The sequence below is a fragment of the Rhinolophus hipposideros genome (assembly GCF_964194185.1).
Source record: "Rhinolophus hipposideros genome assembly, chromosome: 18".
NCBI lineage: Eukaryota > Metazoa > Chordata > Mammalia > Chiroptera > Rhinolophidae > Rhinolophus > Rhinolophus hipposideros.
The window spans coordinates 53,767,359-53,789,549 of record NC_138064.1 but is presented as its reverse complement, the minus strand read 5'-3'; the positions used below and the strand labels follow the sequence as shown (position 1 = coordinate 53,789,549).

General features: G+C 37.9%; 1 protein-coding gene across 7 annotated transcripts in view; it reads right to left on the bottom strand.

Annotated features, from left to right (window-relative positions):
* Positions 1-22,191, bottom strand: part of SUGCT (succinyl-CoA:glutarate-CoA transferase) — an 863,222-nt gene that overhangs the window by 740,758 nt on the left and 100,273 nt on the right. For all 7 annotated transcript variants that reach the window (XM_081080029.1, XM_081080032.1, XM_081080028.1 and 4 more), the window contains 2 exons: positions 16,627-16,718; positions 332-475 (listed from right to left, as the gene is read on the bottom strand). In XM_081080029.1, coding sequence (XP_080936155.1) covers positions 332-475; positions 16,627-16,718 — 236 coding nt within the window. The remainder of the gene's footprint in view (positions 1-331; positions 476-16,626; positions 16,719-22,191) is intronic.

Below are 22,191 nucleotides of genomic sequence, written 5' to 3'. Positions count from 1 at the left end.
TCCATCACACAAAAAAGGTAAAGAAAAGAAGTTACAAATTCATGTTGCAATAAACTAGAAACAACTGTATTCTCATTTTACAACTAGTAATAGACCTATTTAATTACAGTCCTTAAAATCTAGTTCAACAGCAATGTCTACATACAACAAAATCTTCATGGTCCATTTATTTTAATATGACAACAATTAAGTACACCAAAACAAAACAGCTTTTTGGGGTTTTATGTTTTGTTTTTATTTTTGCAGATGCACCCATTGAATTTGATATGAAAGAATATAACCCAGATACATGTTTTTACACCACCATCTAAAATGTTATTTGGCTTGGTACCTGAGATGACAGTAGGTTACAATCAATGAACAGTCCTTTTCCAGTTTTGTATCTTTGTATCAATCCAGCCAAAATGGCTCCACATGCATACAGGCCAGTGGCAAGATCAGTCATGGCCACTCCTGGACGAACTGGATCACCATCCTAATTTAAGATTTGGGTTGGAAAAAAACAGAGAAAATTTAAAATTAAAAGCATCTATGATTTCTCAAATATTCTAAGGTCAAATAAAGGAAAGAACTACATATGACATGCACATGCATGTATGCACACACACATGCAAGAAATACAATAAACTACTATTGTGGATATCTGTTGGTGGTAAGGATATATTTATATTTACTGTATATTTACTATATTTCTCACCCCAACATCTACCAACCAAACTAAACCAAAGCAAATGAAATAACAGATTTTTTAAACATGTCTGAAGTTCCTTCTTAATATATTTTATCTTGTTTATACTAAAAAAGTAAATAATTGAACTTGAATTTAAACAAGTCAATCTGTTGGTGAGGAAAGAGTTAAAGTAGTATATTTTTCCCATGTTGGGGAGAAGGCTGGGGTGGGATGGTGGAGAGAAGGTGTAATCTCCTTATAAGCATGCTAATAACTGGCAAATATTCTAATGACATATGCTTTTAAAAAAACAAGAAAGTACTTACCCACATAAGACTTTTATCAGGATACTCCTGAGTTAGAATTATTAAATTACTACGGCAAACAAACCTAGAATTCCTATTGGTCTCAGAAGTATAGCAGATATGATTTATGGGTATGGGGAATAAGCTATGCAATTATCTGAGTATAAAATGGAGATGTTTCACAGCCTGCTGTACTCTTCTCTTTTGTATGAAGTAACCCATGTACTTCATTAGAAATCTTATCTACTGCTCTGAGATTGAAAGTTTTGTCTGTTGTGGGAAGAAAGGATCTGGGGACCTCTCTCAATTTCCAGGACTTCTTTCTGCTTCTCCTGTGTCTTTCCATTGTTTGTATCCTTGAAATTACAAGTAAAGCTTGATGATGATTAACATCCACAATTCATGTCAGTCTGACTTGACAATCCAATCCTTGACCCATATATGTAAAGATACTAAAACACTACCCAGCAAACGATAAGTACCCTATAAAAATGAGCTATCAAAATTATCATCACCATCATTATCAGTCATAGTTATATCTGACAGTTCCTATTTTTCACTACCTTGCATTATGCGAAGGCTCTCACTGTACCAAATACCTAAAAAAAAACCTACATTTAACACTTAATCTCATTGATATATTCATTCATTCACTTCCTGACTCATTATGCCGTTCATTTACAGAAGCTAATTTTTCCTTTTCTGAAGCCCACACATAAACTATATTAATCATTTTACAACAGTACTAAATAACGTTAAAAGCAAGTAAGTGCAAGGAAAACAATGCCATGTAAATTGGAAACTTCCGGCAGTTTTCTATCATTATTGGCAAAACTTGTAGTAGTTTGAATCAGTAAATTTAGAATTTAATTTGTCATTGGGATTTAAGATTATTTAATGTGTTAACAGTGAGAAACATAGACGTCATCAAAACGGCGGCGTGAGGTGAGCCTCTGGAAAGCTGCCCTGGAGTTTACAACAAATGGAACAGCTATAACTCCACAAAGGACTCCCTGCAAGCAGACAGGCAAGACAAATAGGCCCACTAGTGAATTCACCTAAAGGTGGGCAAATTGTGCAACCAGGGTAGGAGGGAAAGGAGAACCGCAAAGACTGAGCTGCGCGGGCTCAGGACGCAGACCTAGCTCATTGCTCTGAGCTCGCTGCATCCCGGAACTACCTCAGCTTTAGAGAGGGAAGAACTCGGACTGCTGGGACTCTGCTAATGGCCCACCGTCCCTGCTGAGAGGTCAGCATATAACACGGATGAACCCAACGTTCACGGCAGAGACCTCGGAGCAAAGACTGAGGAAAGAAGGCTGAAAATGGTGGCTTAAGCCCTCACCGCGGAGCAGAGAATGGAAGCCTTAGGGACTAAGACTAGTCGCCCCCACCCTACCCTCCCAGAGCTCACCCCGCCACCAACTACCCAATACTAGAAACAGAACAGTAGCAGTGTCAGATCAAAACAACAGAATATTCGCTGTCCTGAGAACTGTGGACCACAAACACACATTCGCAGCCCTACTAGTTCCAGCAAAGGAAAGGGAGTTGTGGAAGCAGGATCAGCTGTGGCAATGGTTGCCGCCATACTCTGGGCCACCTCTCACAACTCACCCCGCCCCTGTCCCCACCTATCTGGGCAGATCCCTGCAGGAGTAAAAAGAACTGCTAAAACACACAGACTCTGAATCTGGTGCAGGAACAGCTTTAGAACTTCAAAAGCTCTCCGCATCCCCAAACGGACACTGCGCCCTGTGACCCAGGTGAATTATTAACAGAGGATAAGCCCGTCTCCCAGGGAATCCCCGCATTGTGTGAGAAGATGAAAGAATGCAGAGAGAACATAGCACTACCATGTGAGAGAAAAAAAAAGCTGCAGTCGGAGAGAAAATAAAATATTCGATCAACAAGTACTGGAAAACAAAAGAAAGACCTTTCCCTATCAACCTGTGACAGAACCCACGCCTGTAGATGTCTAGGAAGAAAAGCAATAAATCAATAATTTACATGAATAACCAACGCAACAAGACAGCTCAGAAACAAAGTGAAAAGTCTCCAGAAAAGGAACTTAAAGATATTGAAATATGTGACCTAAATGACAGATAATTCAAGATTGCAGTTCTGAGAAAACTCAATGAGATGCAAGAAAACACAGAAAGACAGTTTAATGAACTCAGAAACACGATCAAAGAACAACCATGAGCATTTTACGAAAGAGATTGAAATTTTTAAAAAGAACAAAATACAATTTCTGGAGATTAAGAACTCAACAGAAAAAATTAAGAATGAAACAGCCAGTTTAGGTAGTAGAGATGACCAGATGGAGGAAAGAATCAGTGACATCGAAGATAGAAACCTGGCAATGACACAGATGGAAGAAAAAAGAGACTTGAGACTTAAAAGAAATGAAAGACTCTACAATAACTTTCTGACTCCATCAGAAAGAGCAATATAAGAATAATGGGCGGGGCCGGACTGGTGGCTCAGGCGGTTGGAGCTCTGTGCTCCTAATGCCAAAGGCTGCCAGTTCGATTCCCACATTGGCCAGTGGGCTCTCAACCACAAGGTTGCCGGCTCGACTCCTGCAAGGGATGGTGGGCTGTGCCCCATGCAACTAACAACAGCAACTGGACCTGGAGCTGAGCTGCGCCTTCCACAACTAAGATTGAAAGGACAACAACTTGACTTGGAAAAAGCCCTGGAAATACACAATAAAGTCCTGTTCCCCAATAAAGTCCTGTTCCCCTTCCCCAATTAAAAAAAATATTTGTAAAAAAAAAAAAAAAAAAAAAGAATAATGGGCACACCAGAAGGAGAAGAAAGAGAAAAGGGAACAGAATATATTCAAATAATTGTCAATGAGAACTTCTCAAACTTGTGGACAGAACTGGATCCTCGAATCCAAGAAGCAAGTAGAACACCTAATTACCTCAATTCCAACAGACCTTCTCGAAGGCATACTGTATTGAAGCTGTCTAAAATCAACGACAAAGAAAAATCCTCAAGGCAGCCAGGGAAAAGAAGATGGTAACCTACAAAGATTATCCATTAGATTATCATCAGATGTTTCGGAAGAAACTCTACAACCAGGACAGAGTGGAACCAAATATTAAAACTATTGAAAGAGAGAAATTATGAGTCAAGAATGGTATATCTAGCAAAGATATCCTTTAGATCTGAAGGAGGAATAAAGACCTTTGCAGACATACAGAAGCTGAGGGAATTTTCTAATATGCACCCTGCACTACAAGAAACACTAAAGGAGGCTTTTCGACCACCATAAACAGGGACAATTTGTGTCAACCAAAACATAAAAATGGGGCGAGGAAAGGCCTGAACCGAAATATGGGAATGGAGAAAGTAAACGTGCTGAAGAAAATGGAACACTCTAAATACCAAACTTTATTTTACATAAACTTAAGGGTAACCACTCAAAAAATCCAGAACTGAAATATACACTGTATTAAAAAAAAAAAAAACAGAGAAAAACATCGTAAAATACAATCACGTAGAAATAACAAGACTACAACACAAAGGCAAAAAAAAACAATGGAGACATCCCATTATCAGAAAACTAAAGATAGAATGACAGGAAATCCTCGCATATCAATGATCACCCTAAATGTAGATGAACTGAACCCATCAATAAAAAGGCACAGAGTAGCAGATTGGATCAAAAAACTAAACCCAACCATATGCTGTCTCCAAGAGACACATCTCAGCTACAAGGACAAGCATAGACTCAAAGTGAAAGGGTGGAAATTGACACCCCAAGCAAATGACATCCAGACAAAATCATGTGTAGCCATAATGATATCAGATGAAACAGACTTCAGGGTGAAAAAGATAACAAGAAGCAAAGATGGACATTTCATAATGGTAAAGGGGACTATACAACAAGAAGACATAACAGTCATCAATATTTATGCCCCCAATCAGGGAGCACCAAAATATACCAAGCAACTACTAACAGAACTAAAGGGAGAAATTGACCAAAACACAATTATACTAAGGGACTTAAATACATCATTGACAGCTATAGATAGATCATCCAAACAAAAAATAAATAACGACATAGCAGACCTAAAAGATACGTTAGATGAAATGGACATAATTGACATTTATAGAGCACTTCATTCTAAAACATCAGACTATACATTCTTTTCTAGTGTACATGGAACATTCTCAAGGATAGACCATATATTGGGACATAAAATCAGCCTCAGCAAATTTAAGAAGATTGAAATCATACCAAGCATATTCTTGATCACAAGGCTTTGAAATTGGATATCAACTGCAAAAAGAAAGCAGGAAAAAACACAAATACATGGAGATTAAACAACATACTTTTAAAGAATGACCAAGTCAAAGAAGAAATTAGAGGAGAGATCAAAAGATACATAGAAACAAATGACAATAAAAGTACATCCTACCAAAATTTTGGGGATGCAGTGAGTTTTAAGAGGAAAATTTTTATATCATTACAGGCCTATCTCAAGAAACAAGAAAAATCCCAAATAAAAATCTCACATTATACCTTAAAGAACTATAAAAAGAAGAACAAACAAATCCCAAGGTCAGCAGAAGAAATGAAATAACAAAAATCAGAGTAAAACTAAATGAAATAGACAAGAAAAAGACAATAAAAAAAATTAATGTGAAAAAGAGCTGGTTCTTTGAAATCATTAAAAAAATCGACAAACCCTTGGCTAGACTCACTAAGATAAAAAGAGAGAACACACTAATTAAAATGAGAAGTGAAAAAGGGGAAGTTATCACAGACACCACAGAAATACAAAGGATCATCCAAGAATACTATGAAGGATTATATGCCACCAAATTCAATAACCTAGAAGAAATAGACAAGTTATTAGAAACATATAGCCTTCTATATGAACCATGAAGAACTGGAAAATCTAAACAGACCGGTCACCAGTAAAGAAATTGAATCAGTCACCCAAAACCTTCCCAAAAGCAAAAGTCCGGGACCAGATGGCTTCACTAGTGATTTCTACCAAACCTTCAAACAGGATCTACTACCAATCCTGCTCAAACTCTTCCAAAAAATTGAAGAAGAATCAATAGTTCCTAACTCATTTTATGAGGCCAACATTACCCTGATACCAAAACCTGGTAAGGACAACACAAAGAAAAGAAAACTACAGACCAATATCTCTGATGAATGCGGATGCAAACATCCTAAACAAAATTCTAGCAAATCGAATACAACAATGCATTAAAAAGATTATTCATCACGACCAAGTGGGGTTCATCCCCAGGGCACAAGGATGGTTCAACATCCGCAAATCCATCAATGTGATACATCACATAAACAAAATAAACGACAAAAATCATATGATTATATCAATTTATGCAGAAAAAGCATCTGACAAGATACAACATCCATTTATGATTAAAACACTTAATAAAATAGGTATAGAAGGAAAATACCTTAACATAATAAAGACCATATTCAAAAAACCCTCAGCTAATCTCACAATTAATGGTGAAAAACTGAAGCCCTTTGCTCTACATTCAGGAATACGACAGGGCCGTCCCCTATCACCTCTGCTTTTCAACATAGTGTTGGAAGTCCTCGCCAGAGCAATCAGGCAAGAGAAAGAAATAAAAGGCATCCAAATTGGGAATGAAGAAGTTAAATTGTCACTCTTTGCAAATTACATGATGCTATATATAGAAAACCCTAAAGACTCCACCAAAAAGCTGTTAGAAACAACCAACGAATACAGTAAAGTTGCCGGCTACAAAATCAATGTACAATAGTCCTTTGCATTCCTATATACTAACAACGAAATCTCAGAAAAAGAAATACAAAAAACAATTCCCCTTGCAATTGCAGCAAAAAGAATAAAATACTTAGGAATAAATTTAACCAAGGATGTGAAGGACCTATATGCTGAAAACTATAAGACATTTTTGAAAGAAATTGAAGAAAACACAAAGAAATGAAAAGACATTCCATGCTCATGGATTGGAAGATTCAACATACTTAAAATGGCCATATTACCCAAAGCAATATACAGATTTAATGCAATCCCCATCAAAATCCCAATGGCATTTTTTAAAGAAATAGAACAAAAAATCATCAGATTTGTTTGGAACCACAAAAGATCCCAAATAGCCAAAGCAATCTTAAGAAAAAAGAGCAATACTGGAGGTATCGCACTCCCTAACTTTAGCTTGTACTACAGGGCTACAATAATCAAAACAGCATGGTATTGGCAGAAAAGCAGACACAGACACCAATGGAATAGAACTGAGAACGCAGAAATAAAACCACATAGATATGGACAACAGATAATTTTTGACAAAGAAGCTAAAAACATACAATGAAGGAAAGACAGCCTCTTCAATAAATAGTGCTGGGAGAATTGGATAGCCACGTGCAAAAGAATGAAACTGTATTGCTATCTGTCACCATGTACCAAAATTAATTCAAAATGGATCGAAGACTTAAGCATAAGACCTGAAACAATAAACTGCATAGAAAAAAACATAGGTACTAAACTTATGGACATTGGGTTCAAAGAGCCTTTTATGAATTTGACTCCAAAGGCAATGAAAGTAAAAGCTAAAATAAACGAATGGGACTATATGAAACTTTAAAGCTTCTGCGCAGCAAAAGAAACCATCGACAAAATAAAGAGGCAACCGACTGAATGGGAGAAGATTTTTGCAAACAGTGCCTCCAATAAGGGGCTATCCAAAATATACAAGGAACTCATGAAGCTCAACAACAAAAAAACAAAAAACCCAATTGAAAAATGGGAAGAGGACCTGAAGAGACATTTCTCCAAAGAGGACATACAAATGGCAAATACACATATGAAAAAAAGCTCAACATCACTAATCATCAGAGAAATGCAAATAAAAACCACAATGAGATATCACCTCACCCCAGTCAGAATGGCTTTCGTCAACAAGACAAATATTAACAAGTGTTGGAGAGGCTGTGGAGAAAAAGGAACCCTCAGACACTCTTGGTGGGAATGCAGACTGGTGCAGCCACTGTGGAAGGAGTGTGGAGGTTCCTCAAAAAATTACAAATAGAATTACCATATGACCCAGCAATCCCTCTCCTGGGTATCTACCCCAAAAAATCTGAAAACGTTTATACATAAAGACACGTGTGCTCCAATGTTCATTGCAGCTTTGTTTACAGTGGCCAACACATGGAAACAACCAAAATGTCCTTTGATAGATGAATGGATAAAGAAGTTGTGGTATATATACACAATGGAATACTATTCGGCAGTAAGAAAAGATGATATAGGAACATTTGTGACAACATGGATGAATCTTGAGAGTATGATGCTAAGCGAAATAAGTCAGACAGAAAAAGCAGAGAACCCTATGATTTCACTGATATGTGGTATATAAACCAAAAAAACAAAAGAACAAGACAAATGAGAAACAAAAACTCATAGACACAGACAACAGTTTAGTGGTTACCAGAGGGTAAGGGGGTGGGGGGAGGAGATGAGGGTAAGGGGGATCAAATATATGGTGATGGAAGGAGAACTGACTCTGGGTGGTGAACACACAATGGGATTTATAGATGATATAATACAGAATTGTACACCTGAAATCTATGTAATTTCACTAACAATTGTCACCCCAATAAATTTTAAAAATAAAACATAATAATAATAATAAATTAGTGAAATCTTGTTATAAGAACAAGTTGTGATGATTTTCCTGTAAAACTAAAATAGGTATACTTCTCATCAACAAAGGTATAAGAAAAGGAAGATTCTACTTAAGATTGAAAACATACAGTTATAGTGGGAGGACAAAGTATAAAATGAAAGTACTAAGAGTTTTCCCAATTATTCACTTTCCACATACATTCATGTATTTCTTCACCGTCATTATTATCAATGATGTTTTCTTATATTCTTTCATTCCCCATTATTCATTCATGTTTCAAATACTCAGTAAAGGCAAACCCTGAACATTCATGAAAATACTACTGAAATGTGAATAAAGTACATGTGGAGTTTAGTTAATAGTATTGTACCAGTGTTAATTTCTTAGTTTTGATCATTGTACTCCAGTTTTATGAAGTGTTAACATTACTAAGTGGTGAAGGGTATTGAGTACAGGGTGATGCAGAAGGGTAAAAATGAAGAGTATAGGAATCTTGTGTACTATTTTCGCAAATTTTCTGTAAGTATAAAGTATTTTTAAAAATAAAAAGTAAAAAGTAAAACCTAAATTATTTCTTTTAAAAAATAAAATGACAATTTCTAATGGCAGCAATGTTTTAGTGCCTTTTATTTTTTTAAAATAATGCAATCTAGATAAAAAGAAAAAAAAAAAACTAGAGGGGGGAGAAATCACCTGTAAAGGTGTTTCTGTTACATCACAGTATCCTATATTATAAAATGAAAAAATTACCAAGGATTATTTCCCAGACACAATTTAAAACTATTTAACATTTTCATTCATTTTTCCATATCTATTCCCACTACTTTCAGAGTCTTCCAAATGAAACACACTGTAAAACAGGAAGGGAGGGAGGGAGGAAAGGAAGAAGAAAAAATTATCTGTTTTTCTAAGTTATTATTTAAAATCTTCCTTTGGTTAAAAACAAAAAAAGTATATAAGAAACTAATCAATTTGGACAGATATTCAATAAAGAAGTATGAATTTGAAAAGTCACTAAGCATTTTTTCTTTAGTTATATTACTTAACCTAATTACTTATAAAACAACAAAAATGTTAAAACTTTCTAAGTAGGTGGCTTCAGTCCTAATTGGTAGGAAAATGGTAGAAGTACAAAAGACATCAGGGAGAACAAAAACTGGTATATTCAGATCAAAAGAGGATTTTAATGCACAAGAACACAGTCACCACAGCCACTCCTTTCACATTTATGGGCACAGACTCTGGAACTACACAGTATATGAACCTTCTAAACACACACTCTAATCAAACCACTCACTGATGCTAAAATTGTGCTTATAGCAACATTCACATATTAATTTCACAACGTAATATTTCCCTTACGTGAAGTAAATTCCATTTAATGGCTGAAATTCTGAACTCAGAGTTGTAGATTCTACTCCTAGGTGCCTTCATTTTCTCACCTATTAATCCACCTGTAAGTGGACCCGTACGTGGACCCAGCTCAAACCTGTGTTGTTCAAGGGTGAACTCTACTATATTTCATATTTAAAATAGGTCTTTATTCTCAGACATTCTGATAAAGATGTAAGTTGGTTCAATCTCAGGAATATCAGTATCTATCCAAAGTATAAATGAACCCAGCATTCCTCTTCTAGGGACTTTTTTCCTATAGATATAATGACACATGTGAGAAATAACACAGGTATGCAAATATTCCCTGTAGTCTTATGCTAATAGCAAAATAATAAAAAAGAAACTAAATGCTCATCAAGAAAAGGCTCATCAAGAAAAGGATGGTTAAATAAATTATTGTACATCCATGGATATAGACACAATAAGAGCAAGTATACTGATAAAGGAAAAGCTCCAAGATATATGAAATGAAATAAAATACAATATAAAATATTTAGTTTATGTAATCCTAAATGTGAATATTAAAACTCTAAAGCTGGGCCAGCCCGGTGGCTCAAGTGGTTGAAGCGCCGTGCTCCTAACGCCAAAGTTGCTGGTTCGATTCCTACATGGGCCAGAGAGCTGCACCCTCTACAGCTAAAATTGTGAACAACAGCTCTCCCTGGAGCTGGGCTGGGGTGGGCTGCAGAGCCACCGTAACTGGCTGGCAGCCAGCGAGAGCTGTTGTGAGCCACCGACCAACAAACCAACCTACCAAAATGACCAAAATTAAAAATACTCGCATTGTCAAGTCGGAAGATAATTAAAACTCTCATGCATTGCTAGTAGAGTATAACCTGGTACCATTTTGAAAAACCAACAGTATACTAAAACTAAATATGCATCTAACCTGTGACCCTTCTGCTCTGTGCATGACCACCCAAAGACATTCAAAAGAATGTTTGTACATATCTCATTCATAATAGAAAAAAGCTGGAAACAGCTCATTCATTAATACAACAATGGATAAATTGTGGTATATTAATACAGTCTACAGCAATAAAACACACCACTGATACACACAAAAATAGGATGAACTTCAAAAACATCATGTTGAGCAAAATAAGGCAGACATAAAAAAGTACATACTGTAGAATTCTATAGAAGTTCAAGAATAGGTAAAATTAGTCTATAGTAGTAGAAGTCAAAATAGTAGTTATCTCTAAGAGGAGGTGGTAATTCTTGGAAAGAGTATGAGGGAATTTTCTGGAGTAATGGAAATACGCTATATCTTGAACTTGGTGGTGTTTATCCAGATGTATATACCTTCAAAATATCATTGAATCACACCCTTAAGATAAATAATAAAAAAGAATTTCTTTTTATTGTATAGAAATTATACCTCATTTTAATCAGACTTTTTAAAAATTGAGAAAGTATATTACCAATTGTATTTTTTTTTAAATGAGAAAGGACTATTTTGCTTGTTTTATTAAGGAATATTTCCAAAAGGATGCAAAAGAAAAGTGATATAGGACTGATTGTCTCTGAGAAGAGAAGAAGGTGGGGTGGGGGCAGAGAAAAGAAGATTAACATTGTCGACTCTTAGATAGGGTGACAAAAACAAGCCTGGTTTATGACTCAATGCTATCATATAGGGAGCCCTTTCACTCTTAAGAGTCCTGGTTTGTATGATAAAGCATATAGTGAACATATTGGTGTTTCTTGTAGATTTAGCATTATTTTAATGTATGACCTCTTCAAAAATAAATAAAATATAAATTAAATATAATACAGTATCCTTAGACAACAATGTAAGAGCATTTTCTTTTTGTATAGGTATTTGTGTTTCCTCAGTTTTTAAAAGGGGAGATAAATATCTAAGAAGTCTTGCTTGTAAACTTGATTTAATTCATCCTGTACACATGAGCCAAACTAATTTTATGAAGAACAGCTTTCATCATGTCATTCCCCTTGAGAAATCTCCCTAACTTCACTGTGAGCAAACAACATCCCAACTTGTTTACTTGTTTACTTGACCTTGAAGACTTTCTCAAGTATGGCTTCAACCAACTTTCCCCACTACTCTGAAACCTTAACTCAGCTCTTCCGTAACTGGCCTATTGCTTTTCCCTAGGTATGCCTTATTCTTTCCTGCTTCCGTCTTTGCTCACAGTGCGATCTCCACTAGGAATGTCTCAAGCCATTTGAATCCCATTCATCCTTCCAGGTACCATTCAACTCAAATCCCATCACTGAACCACATTTACTTATTTAAGTTATAATAAGTTCTCTCCAACAGATCCCATGTGAGCCATAAATTAGATTTTAAAGATTTTATTAATTAAATTTTGTTAAAAAAACATTTTAAGTGCATCTGTTGTACTGGACACGAAGACATAAAGTTGACTAAGACATTGTCCCCACCCTGGAAGTTCTCACTGAAACAGCTGACAACTGCTACCATACCAATTTATCCTCATATATCTAACCCTCTCAACTGCTTGCGAAGAACTTACTTCATTGCAAACGTCACATATGTAGACACACACACACACACACACACACACACACACACTCCTCAACCCCAGGCTTCTAGGATAATAAAACTCAAAGGCTTTCAAAGGTTGTTGATCCTTGTTAGAGGTCTTTTCTACCTTACACTTTTCTACCTTACACTTTTCTATATTGTTTGCCACATAATGATCTACAAGTAATTAACTTTATATGGTTTTCTATTATTTTCTAATTTTTCCATGAGTATAAATCTAAACTAGTCAAATAAATTGTTACTTATAGAGCAATTTACTAAATTCCTTATAGTATCTAATACAATACTATATACATATGGTCAATCCATCTTTGTTCATTGATTGACCAATATAACGCTTCTGGATGTTATAGGTGAATTGTTACTTAGAACATGTACTTGTATGACATACGTCTGAGTCATTTACTTTCCAGAATCTCTCATATTCACTCATTGATTTCATTCCCAACCACTATGCATTTAAAAAAGTTGATAGATGGATAGATATCCTTTATGAATAATAAACGGTTAGCATAGAGCCATGAACATAAAAAAATGAGGGAATATAATTTTGTTTGAAACACATATTATACTTTAAATATACAAACCTTAATAAGTCATTAACTTCTGTCAGAGTCTCTGAAAAAATACCTGTTGTCTACTTCCAATGCAAAGGTGTTTTTAATAATAACACCTCTCAAAAGCTTCCAAGTGTGACCCACAACCATCTCCAGCATTAAATATGCATTCCATGGACTCCACCTACAAATCAGTATCTACAAGGGTGCAGCTGAGGAACCTGCAGATACGCCAAGCAAGCGCTGATTTTTAGTGTACTACCTTACATTGGTAGTACATACTCGAAAGTGATGCTCATACACTCACTTTACTGAAACACAGAGAAGCTGTATGAGATGTTCAAGATCACAGAGCACAGTACCAGGTATTCACTTTTCCGTTCACTCAGCACATATATTAAGTGCTTACTAAGTGCCAGGCTCTGTTCTAGGCACAGATACAGCTTTGACCAAGCAAAGACCACGGTCTTCTGAGGCTCATATTCTCCTGGGGCCCATTTTCAGCAGCCAGTAAACATCACATAGGAGTGAATTAGATGGAGCCAGGCCTCTGGACTTAGGTCAGTCTTTTCTCACGACACCCAATGGCCTGCTCACTCCCCTGTACCCTTTCGTATCAGTAGTGCACAGAAGCAAGACGCAGGTACAGCAGAAGTCAGGACTCACTCTTCAGGCAGCACGGAGAGTGGATATGGTATAGCTAGAAGAAGTAAAGCAGACCTGGGCTCCACGTCTGGCTTCAGTGCTTTACGCATCTGGGCACTATGGGCAAGTGACCTAAGGCTTTAAGCTTCAGTTACAGAATTTATCAACACCTACCTGGAAGGATCAACGTGAGGATCAAAACATGTAACAGCATGTGTAAAACACCAAGCAAGGGACTAGCCCAGCACAGGTCCTCAATATCAGTTCTCTTTTCCTCCCTAATCAAACACAAATCTTACCTGACAACGCCACAGCACACCTAAAAGGCTAGACTTTAGATGTAGTGGAAGTCAACTGTAACTAGTTTGCTTAAATCTCATCATAAGTTTTATCCTATATTATACATTTAGGTGATGTCACTTTGGGAGAAAATGGTACTAATACTCTGTTATAGAAAACATATGCAAGTTGTGTTTTTTCATCATAATACTTGTCTATACTTTGGGAACATCACCCATTTTTCCAAGCAGAAATATATTAGATCATCACTAAAAAAATGTCTATACAATAATGTATCTTCTCTTCTCGTCAAACTCTTAATATAATAAGTTCATAAACAGTAAGTTCAGCCACCACTCCTTACCTCTCCAACCTCATTTTGCCCTTCTCTGCTCCCTCACAACCATCAGATGACACTGGCATTCCTTGGGCTCCTTAAACCTCCCAGATTCTCCAGCGTTTGGATGTCATGCATGGTGCTGCCCTCTCGTCACCAGGCTTATGTCCAACTGCATCCCCCCTTAACCATCTGGTCCTCAGGGAAGCCTTCCCAGACTGACCATCCCAAAACCGTACAAGGTGATGTGGCAAAGCCTCCTAGCGATACAGAAGCCTGGATTCCCACCAGTCACATGACAACATGGACTTAAGCTACAACACAAATGCACAGCTGTGTAGCCAGATAAACGTTCCTATGTCACATGAGGTACTTGGCAGTAGTGAGTCTGCACTGGCTAGTGAAAATATACGCCAGAGTTTTCAGAGCTGACCCCTCCTGCGCGCCCCCTGCAGAGGGTTGGGACATTGTGATCTATCGCTGATAACAGGAAAACAACTCCTCCAAGGGCGACTTGAAGCATGACCTGATTCTCTTCAATCTGCTTTTATCCTTTGCTGTCGAACCACACTTTGCAGAGATTTTTGGGAGTATTATAGTGGTCTGAGGCATGCTGTGATATATATTAACAGCACCCTGTACTTCAGAGCTCTTTTTACTTGTATTTAATGCTGATTTGCTGCTAATGTTTGTTTTCCCCATTAAGGACTGTGCCCACCCTGTTGTCTGCCAGAGCTCCCAACATACAGAGGTAACACATGTCCCCTACCACTCATTCAATCGATGAACTAAGAGCTGGGAGATGTGTCCCATGTGAAACAAATACAGTGTATATAATTTAATACATGTAGAGTATATGAAATAATGTTTGGCACTTGGTAAGCGCCCAATCTATGGTGAGGTAGGACACAACTCACCCAGGCAGGATAACACAAGAGACAAAGTTACTGACTGGTAGGTGGCACGGCGAGCACACAGTGTGGTCACCCAGTCAGAGGACAGAGTGCAGTGCAGTAGGAGCTACAGCAACCCTTAAGCTCAGTCATTTGTGTATTCATTCATTTTCACGTTTGAATACACAAATGTAAAAGCCCCAGACCCTTTCATATATTCACAATGTAATTCAGTGCTCTGAAATAAAACAACTCACAATAACGACTTGTACATACAACAACTTCAGTGGGATAGAGCAAAGGGAAATAGATCATGCTCCATTCTCTCAATGGATAGAATGAAGAGCAGTGCCCTTGAACATTTTAAGGAAAGGTCACACATATCGTTTTCTAAGACTTGTGAAAATGAAACTGCAGAGAAAGTACAAAAGACTTTATACTTCAAGTCACTGAAATCTGAACGACTGCTTTAAAATTCATAAAAAAGAAGTAAAGGCTTTAAAAAAGAACACTTGGGGTCACTTTACCTATTTACCCTAATATTGCAGCAATATTTCCTGAAGAATTAACTGAAGAAAGTGATTCAGGGAAGAAACACCTACTGGGGAAAAATAAATTTAAGCCTACCCATCTAATTTGTTTTAGAAATGGATGTCTCTTAGTATTTTTATTTACTGGGCTTTCACACATTTTTTTTTTTTTAATTTAAGGACATTCTTACTATTTTCTCCCAGAGTGCATTTTCTAAAAGTCTTTGATTTAACCAACCACATTTTGGTTGTTTAAATACTTTTTAGGAACTTTTCAACCTATCATCATTGGAGAGATATTATTATAAAAGCAAATAATTCTTTCCTTGTCAGAATCTAATGCATATAACAATCACACACAACCACACCTGAGGCGTTAAGTAACAAATTTTTGAATACATAACCTCTTAAAACATAGAAGAAGGGAAAGGACACTCTCCACAGGGCACGTGAAGGCACTAGAACGGACATCTGTGGGCTAGTCCCGTCAGTCACTCTACAAAAGCAATGTGCCTAAATCACATGGATGTGCCTATTTACGCAGAAATAATGTAATACATATAATACCTACTGTGTTTAACACTTTATTGCTTCCTGCTAAATAAAAGGAGTGTTATTTTCCATGGGGCCAAACTGATATTTAGGCTCAAGCACATTCATAATGAATACTCCCACTTTTAACAAGTAACTCACTTTCCCTGGCTTCTTTCTAAAAGTAACTCAACGATAAGCATATGGGTTAATGAAGGTGTGACTCCCTTTAGAATGCCTGGGGAAAACAATTATGAGTAGTCTGAAGAAGGGTATGTACCTCAGGTCCTGTGATGTGCATCAGGCCAGAAACAGCGGAGGCCACCGCATCATAACCAGCTCGCTGAGACAGTGGACCCGTCTGGCCATAGCCTAAAATGAGAACAGACATACTCAGCACCATGCAGGAGATCAACAATAGGACATTTGGTTACTGTTATATCTACACATGCCCTGAAGGAGGCAGTAAACATTAATTACAGTGTGTACCCCAGAAGCTTCGCAAAACAGCTGCACGAATGTTTTGTCTGGCCTGAAGTGTCTTGAAATGTTTTTATTTAGTTTCTAACATTTGAAAACCAAGAGATGGCACCAAAAAATGAAAAATTATGGCTTTTTTTGAAAAATCAGAAAGTAAATTCAAACTAGGTTCACATTCTTACATGGCAACAATCAGAGTTTAATAACAGCTCTCCCTTTACACAGGGCATAAATTCTCCAAGTCTGCAAGGTCTCCACCACTCACTCCTTTCTGCCTCATCCTCACTCCTCATTTCATTTATCTTCCCGACTCCTGCGGGCATTTACTACTCTTGTTCTATACCAAACAATATACAAAGTAAAACAAAACAATGTCTCCCCCAGGTTCTGTTTGCATATTATCTAAAGTATACAAAGAAAATATAAACAATGATTAAAATCTTGAACATAAATAAAAGATTACACCTCCTAACAGTGCTTTTTAGATTACAGAGGCAGTGAAAGTATACCTTTTCTTTTTTTTTTTTTTTTTTGGCATCAGCAAAAATCAAGAGAACACAAAAAGTATTTTCTCCTGCTTTCCTCAGCCCTGGAGCTTATTGTCGAATAACAAGATTAGTTACATCATGAGCTACATGAATCTGTTTCTAAGCCCCATGTGTCAATCAGAGAGTGGCCAGCTGAAAAGCCTCCCATGCCCATCAGCTAATTGCCAAAATTCCCTGCATACTCTGCTTTAGAACCATCAGGAAAGGGGTGGGCACCTCAAGGCCTCTGCTCGCTTCTCCAGCCACCTGGAGCACCGACCTGCCATCGGCTCCGTCTGTCCACATACCTGACTCCCTCCGTCCTGCACGGCTGCACTCACCTGTTTCCTCACTAGAGTGACCTTCCCTAAGGAACTCTTAGAGAAGAGCACTCTCACTTCTCACTCTTATTCCCCTTATCTGATTATACTTGTCTTCATAGCCCCTACCACAAGATATATAACGTAGTTTTTATTGATTTATTTTGCTTCCTCCCTATGAAAATATATACTCCAAGGATTCTTTTTCTATTCAATTCACTGTTGTATCCCCACCATCTAGAATAGAATCCAATAACATTTATTGTATGCATGAATGAATAAATAAATACTTGTTATATGAAAAACAATTTTTAAAAAAACAAGTAATCTATAGAAAGTAAATTAATAAAAAAACCAAAGAGGTTTTTTCTATTTCGTTTTGCTCTGTTCTTGACCAAAATGGCAACACAGATGGCCCTTTCCCTCCTGCTATGGCCACACTGAACTTACAGCTACACGTGGAGGAATTCCGTCTAAGAGAAATCCAGAAACTAGTTGAATGACTCCTACATACTGGGCAAGAGAAAATACCCACATCAAAATTGAGAGGAAAGGCTGAGAGACACTCTCGCCATAAACCCCACTCCACAGGGCCAGACAATTGGGATGGAACGCCCAACTCCCACTTTCTCTCAGGAGCAAATGGTTTCAACAGCACATTTAGTGCTCCAGTTTTTAGGCTCCCACCTGAGGAACAGGCCCCCAAAATTACTAGCTCTGACAGCCAGCAGTTTGGTTCACAAAACTGTCACAAACAAAGAAGTTGTTAATGGGTGCTAGAGCTGGAACCACAGCTAAGCCCCAGGGCTCAGAACACAAGGGGTGGGCCAATTAGATGACGAGGCATTTGGCTACCTTAAGAGAGTCATAGTTACTCCCGCCGTTTACCCGCGCTTCATTGAATTTCTTCACTTTGACATTCAGAGCACTGGGCAGAAATCACATCGCGTCAACACCCGCCGAGGGCCTTCGCGATGCTTTGTTTTAATTAAACAGTCGGATTCCCCTGGTCCGCACCAGTTCTAAGTCGGCTGCTAGGCGCCGGCTGAGGCGAGGCGCCACGCGGAACCGCGGCCTGGGGGCGGACCCAGCGGGAGGGACCGGCGCGCCGGACTGCCGGCGGCGGCGGGGGGGCCATTTACTGTTTCTATAGTGTTGAGTTTCCTGGAATTTTATGTAACTGGAATCATACTATATGTAGCTTTTTCAGATTGGCTTCTTTCACTTAGAAATATGCATTTAGAGTTCTTCCATGTCTTTTCATCACTTGATAGTTCATTTGTTTTTAGTGCTGAGTAATATTCTATTGTCTGGATGTACCACAGTTTATTGAATCATTCACCTATTGATGGACAACTTGGTTGCTTCTAAGTTTTGGCAATGATGAATAAAGCTGCTTCAGAAATCCTTGTGCAACCCCAATAAATTGAAAAAAAAAAAAAAAAAAAAACAAGGGGTGGGCCAACCATCAGCCTCTCAGTCTCCCCCTGGTAAGCGTTTGATGGTGTACTTCATACCTGCTACCTGAGGGCCTGACACTAATTAACACACTTCTATGTGCTGACTGTGATCCTACGGGGAACCAGAAAAAACCAACCGGCACTTCTCCCACCTTACCCCTCCAGCAATGCCAACAATAAAATCACATCGCCAGCGAGTTGCTGGAAAGAACTTCTACACGTGTCTCTTGTTCCTCAACTTTTACAGCTACTGCCTAAGGGATAAGCTCCTGCATCACCGAGCTCTGACTGCCAACCTGGCATGCATTCACAAGTCCCACAGGACTACAGCAAACAAACAGGCAGTTTTTAACAGGCTCGGGAGCACCCCCACAGCTATACACCCAGTCTCAGTACAGAGAGATGGCAAAAACGCCTGTCTCCCAGTTTCCCTCCAGAAGGAGTGTGACTGCGAGCTTCCGTAATTGTTGTCTACGGGCCCAGCTTCTAATCAGCCTGCATCTAGGTGCTGACCACAAGCACCTTCTTTGGGACACTGACGGGTCTTCTCAAACCCTCACTACTGAGAGGCATGAAGAGCAAAGACAGTGGCTTGGACAATTACAAAGGTTTGAGAGGCAACCAGGAGCCCTGGTTGGGCTCATCAACAAGATTCATCTCCCACACAAGACCAGAGACCAGTCTGTCAAGACTGGGAGAGATGGCTATTTTAGCTAATGCACAAAGCCAACACAAGAAGTCGAGGAAAATGAAGAAATCAAGGCAGTATGTTCTAAATAAAAGAACAAGACAAATCTCAGAAAATGATCATAATGAAATGGAGATAACCTGATAGTTAAAAATAAAATTTAATAATAAAGATGTTCACCAAGGCCAGGAAAGCAATGCCTGAACAAAGTGAGAACTTCAACAAAGAGATAGAAAATATTTAAAGTACCAAACAGAAAGCAAAGAGCTGAAAAGTAAAATAACCGAACTGAAAATTTCAGCAGAGGGGTTCAAGAGCACCCTACATCAAATGGAAGGAAGGAGCAGCAAATTAGAAGATGGGGGGAGGGAGCTGGCCCAGTGGCTCAGGCGGTTGGAGCTCCGTGCTCCTAACCCTGAAGGCTGCCGGTTCAATTCCCACATGGGCCAGTGGGCTCTCAACTACAAGGGATGGTGGGCTCTGTCCCTGCAACTAAGATTGAACACGGCACCTTGAGCTGAGCTGCCGCTGAGCTCCCGGATAGCTCAGTTGGTTGGAGCGCGTCCTCTCAACCACAAGGTTGCTGGTTCAACTCCCACAAGGGATGGTGGGCTGCACCCCTGCAACTAACAACAGCAACTGGACCTGGAGCTGAATTGCACCCTCCACAGCTACGATTGAAAGGACAACAACTTGACTTGGAAAAAATCTTGGAAGTACACATGTTCCCCAATAAAGTCCTGTTCCCCTTCCCCAATACAATTTAAAAAAAAAAAATTAGAAGACATGACAGTGGAGTACATACATCCAGAAGAGCAAAAAGAAAACAACAACAACAAAAAAAAAAAAACTGAGAAAAAGTGAAGATAGCTTAGGGGACTTATGGAATATCAAATAGACCAATATATGCACTATAAGGGTCCCAGAAGAAGAAAAAAGAGAGAAACTGGCAAAAGCTTATTCAAAAAAACAATAGCTGAAAATTTCTCTGACCTGAGGGCAAAAAAACAGACATCTATATCTAGGTAACCCAAAGAGTGCCAAATATGATGAATCTAAAGAGATTCATACATAGACATTATAATTAAATTTTCAAAAGTTAAAGACAAAGAGAGAACCTTAAGAGCAGCAAGAGAAAAGCAACTTGTTACATACAAGAGAACCCTCATAAGGCTATCAGCAGATTTTACAAAAACCTTGCCGGCCAGAAGGGAATGGGATAAGATATTCAAAGTGGTGTGAGAAAAAGAAAAAAACTACAAGCCAAGAGTACTCTACCTAACAAAATTGTCTTCAGAATTGAAGAAAAGATAAAGATTTATCCAGACAAACAATAGTTGAAGGAGTTTATCACCACTAGACCAGCTTTTCAAGATATGTAAAAGGGAGTTCTTCAAGCTTAAATGAAAGGATGCTAATTGTAATATTAAAACGTGAAAGTACAAAACTTACTGGTAAAGTTAATATATGGTTAAATTGAGAATGCTCTAATGTTATAATAGTGATGGGTAAATCACGTATAACACTAGCATAGAGGTTAACAGACAAAAGTATTAAGACTGCCTATAACTACAACAATTTGTTAATGGATACACAATATAAAAAGATGTAAATTGTGACATCAAAAACATAAAATGTTGGGGGTGTAAAAATGTAGAGCTGTTGCATCCATTTGAAGTTACACTGTTACCACCTTAAGATAGACTGTTGTAAGTATATTTTATGCCAAGTCATGGAAACAACTCAAAGCAAAACCCTGTAGTAGATACATAGAACATCAAGAGACAGCAATCTAAGCATGCCACTACAGAAATCAGCAAATCACAAAGGAAGAAAAGAGAGAAAGGAGCAAACCACGAAATAACTAACAAAATGGCAATAGTAAGTCCAAACCTATCAATAATAACTTTAAGTGTAAATGGACTAAATTGTCCAATCAAAAGACACTGAATGGCTGAATGGATAAAATAAACAAGATCCAAAGATATGCTGAAGTGAGACAAGAGACTCACTTCAGTTTTAAGAACACAGACTGAATGTGAGGGATGAAAAAATATATTCCATGCAAATGGCAACTAAAAGGAGGCAGTAGTTCCTGTATTTATATCAGATAAAATATACTTTAGGACAAAGATTGTAATAAGAGACAAAGACAGTCATGATATAATAATAAAAGGGTCAATCCAACAAAAGGATGTAATACTCATAAATATCTATGCACCCAACGTAGAAGCACCTAATATGTAAAGCAAATATTAACAGACCTGAAGAGAGAAAGAGGCAGCACTATAGTAACAGTAAGGGAGTATAATATCCCACTTTCAGTAATGGTTAGATCATCCAGACGGAAAATCATAAGAATATATTGGA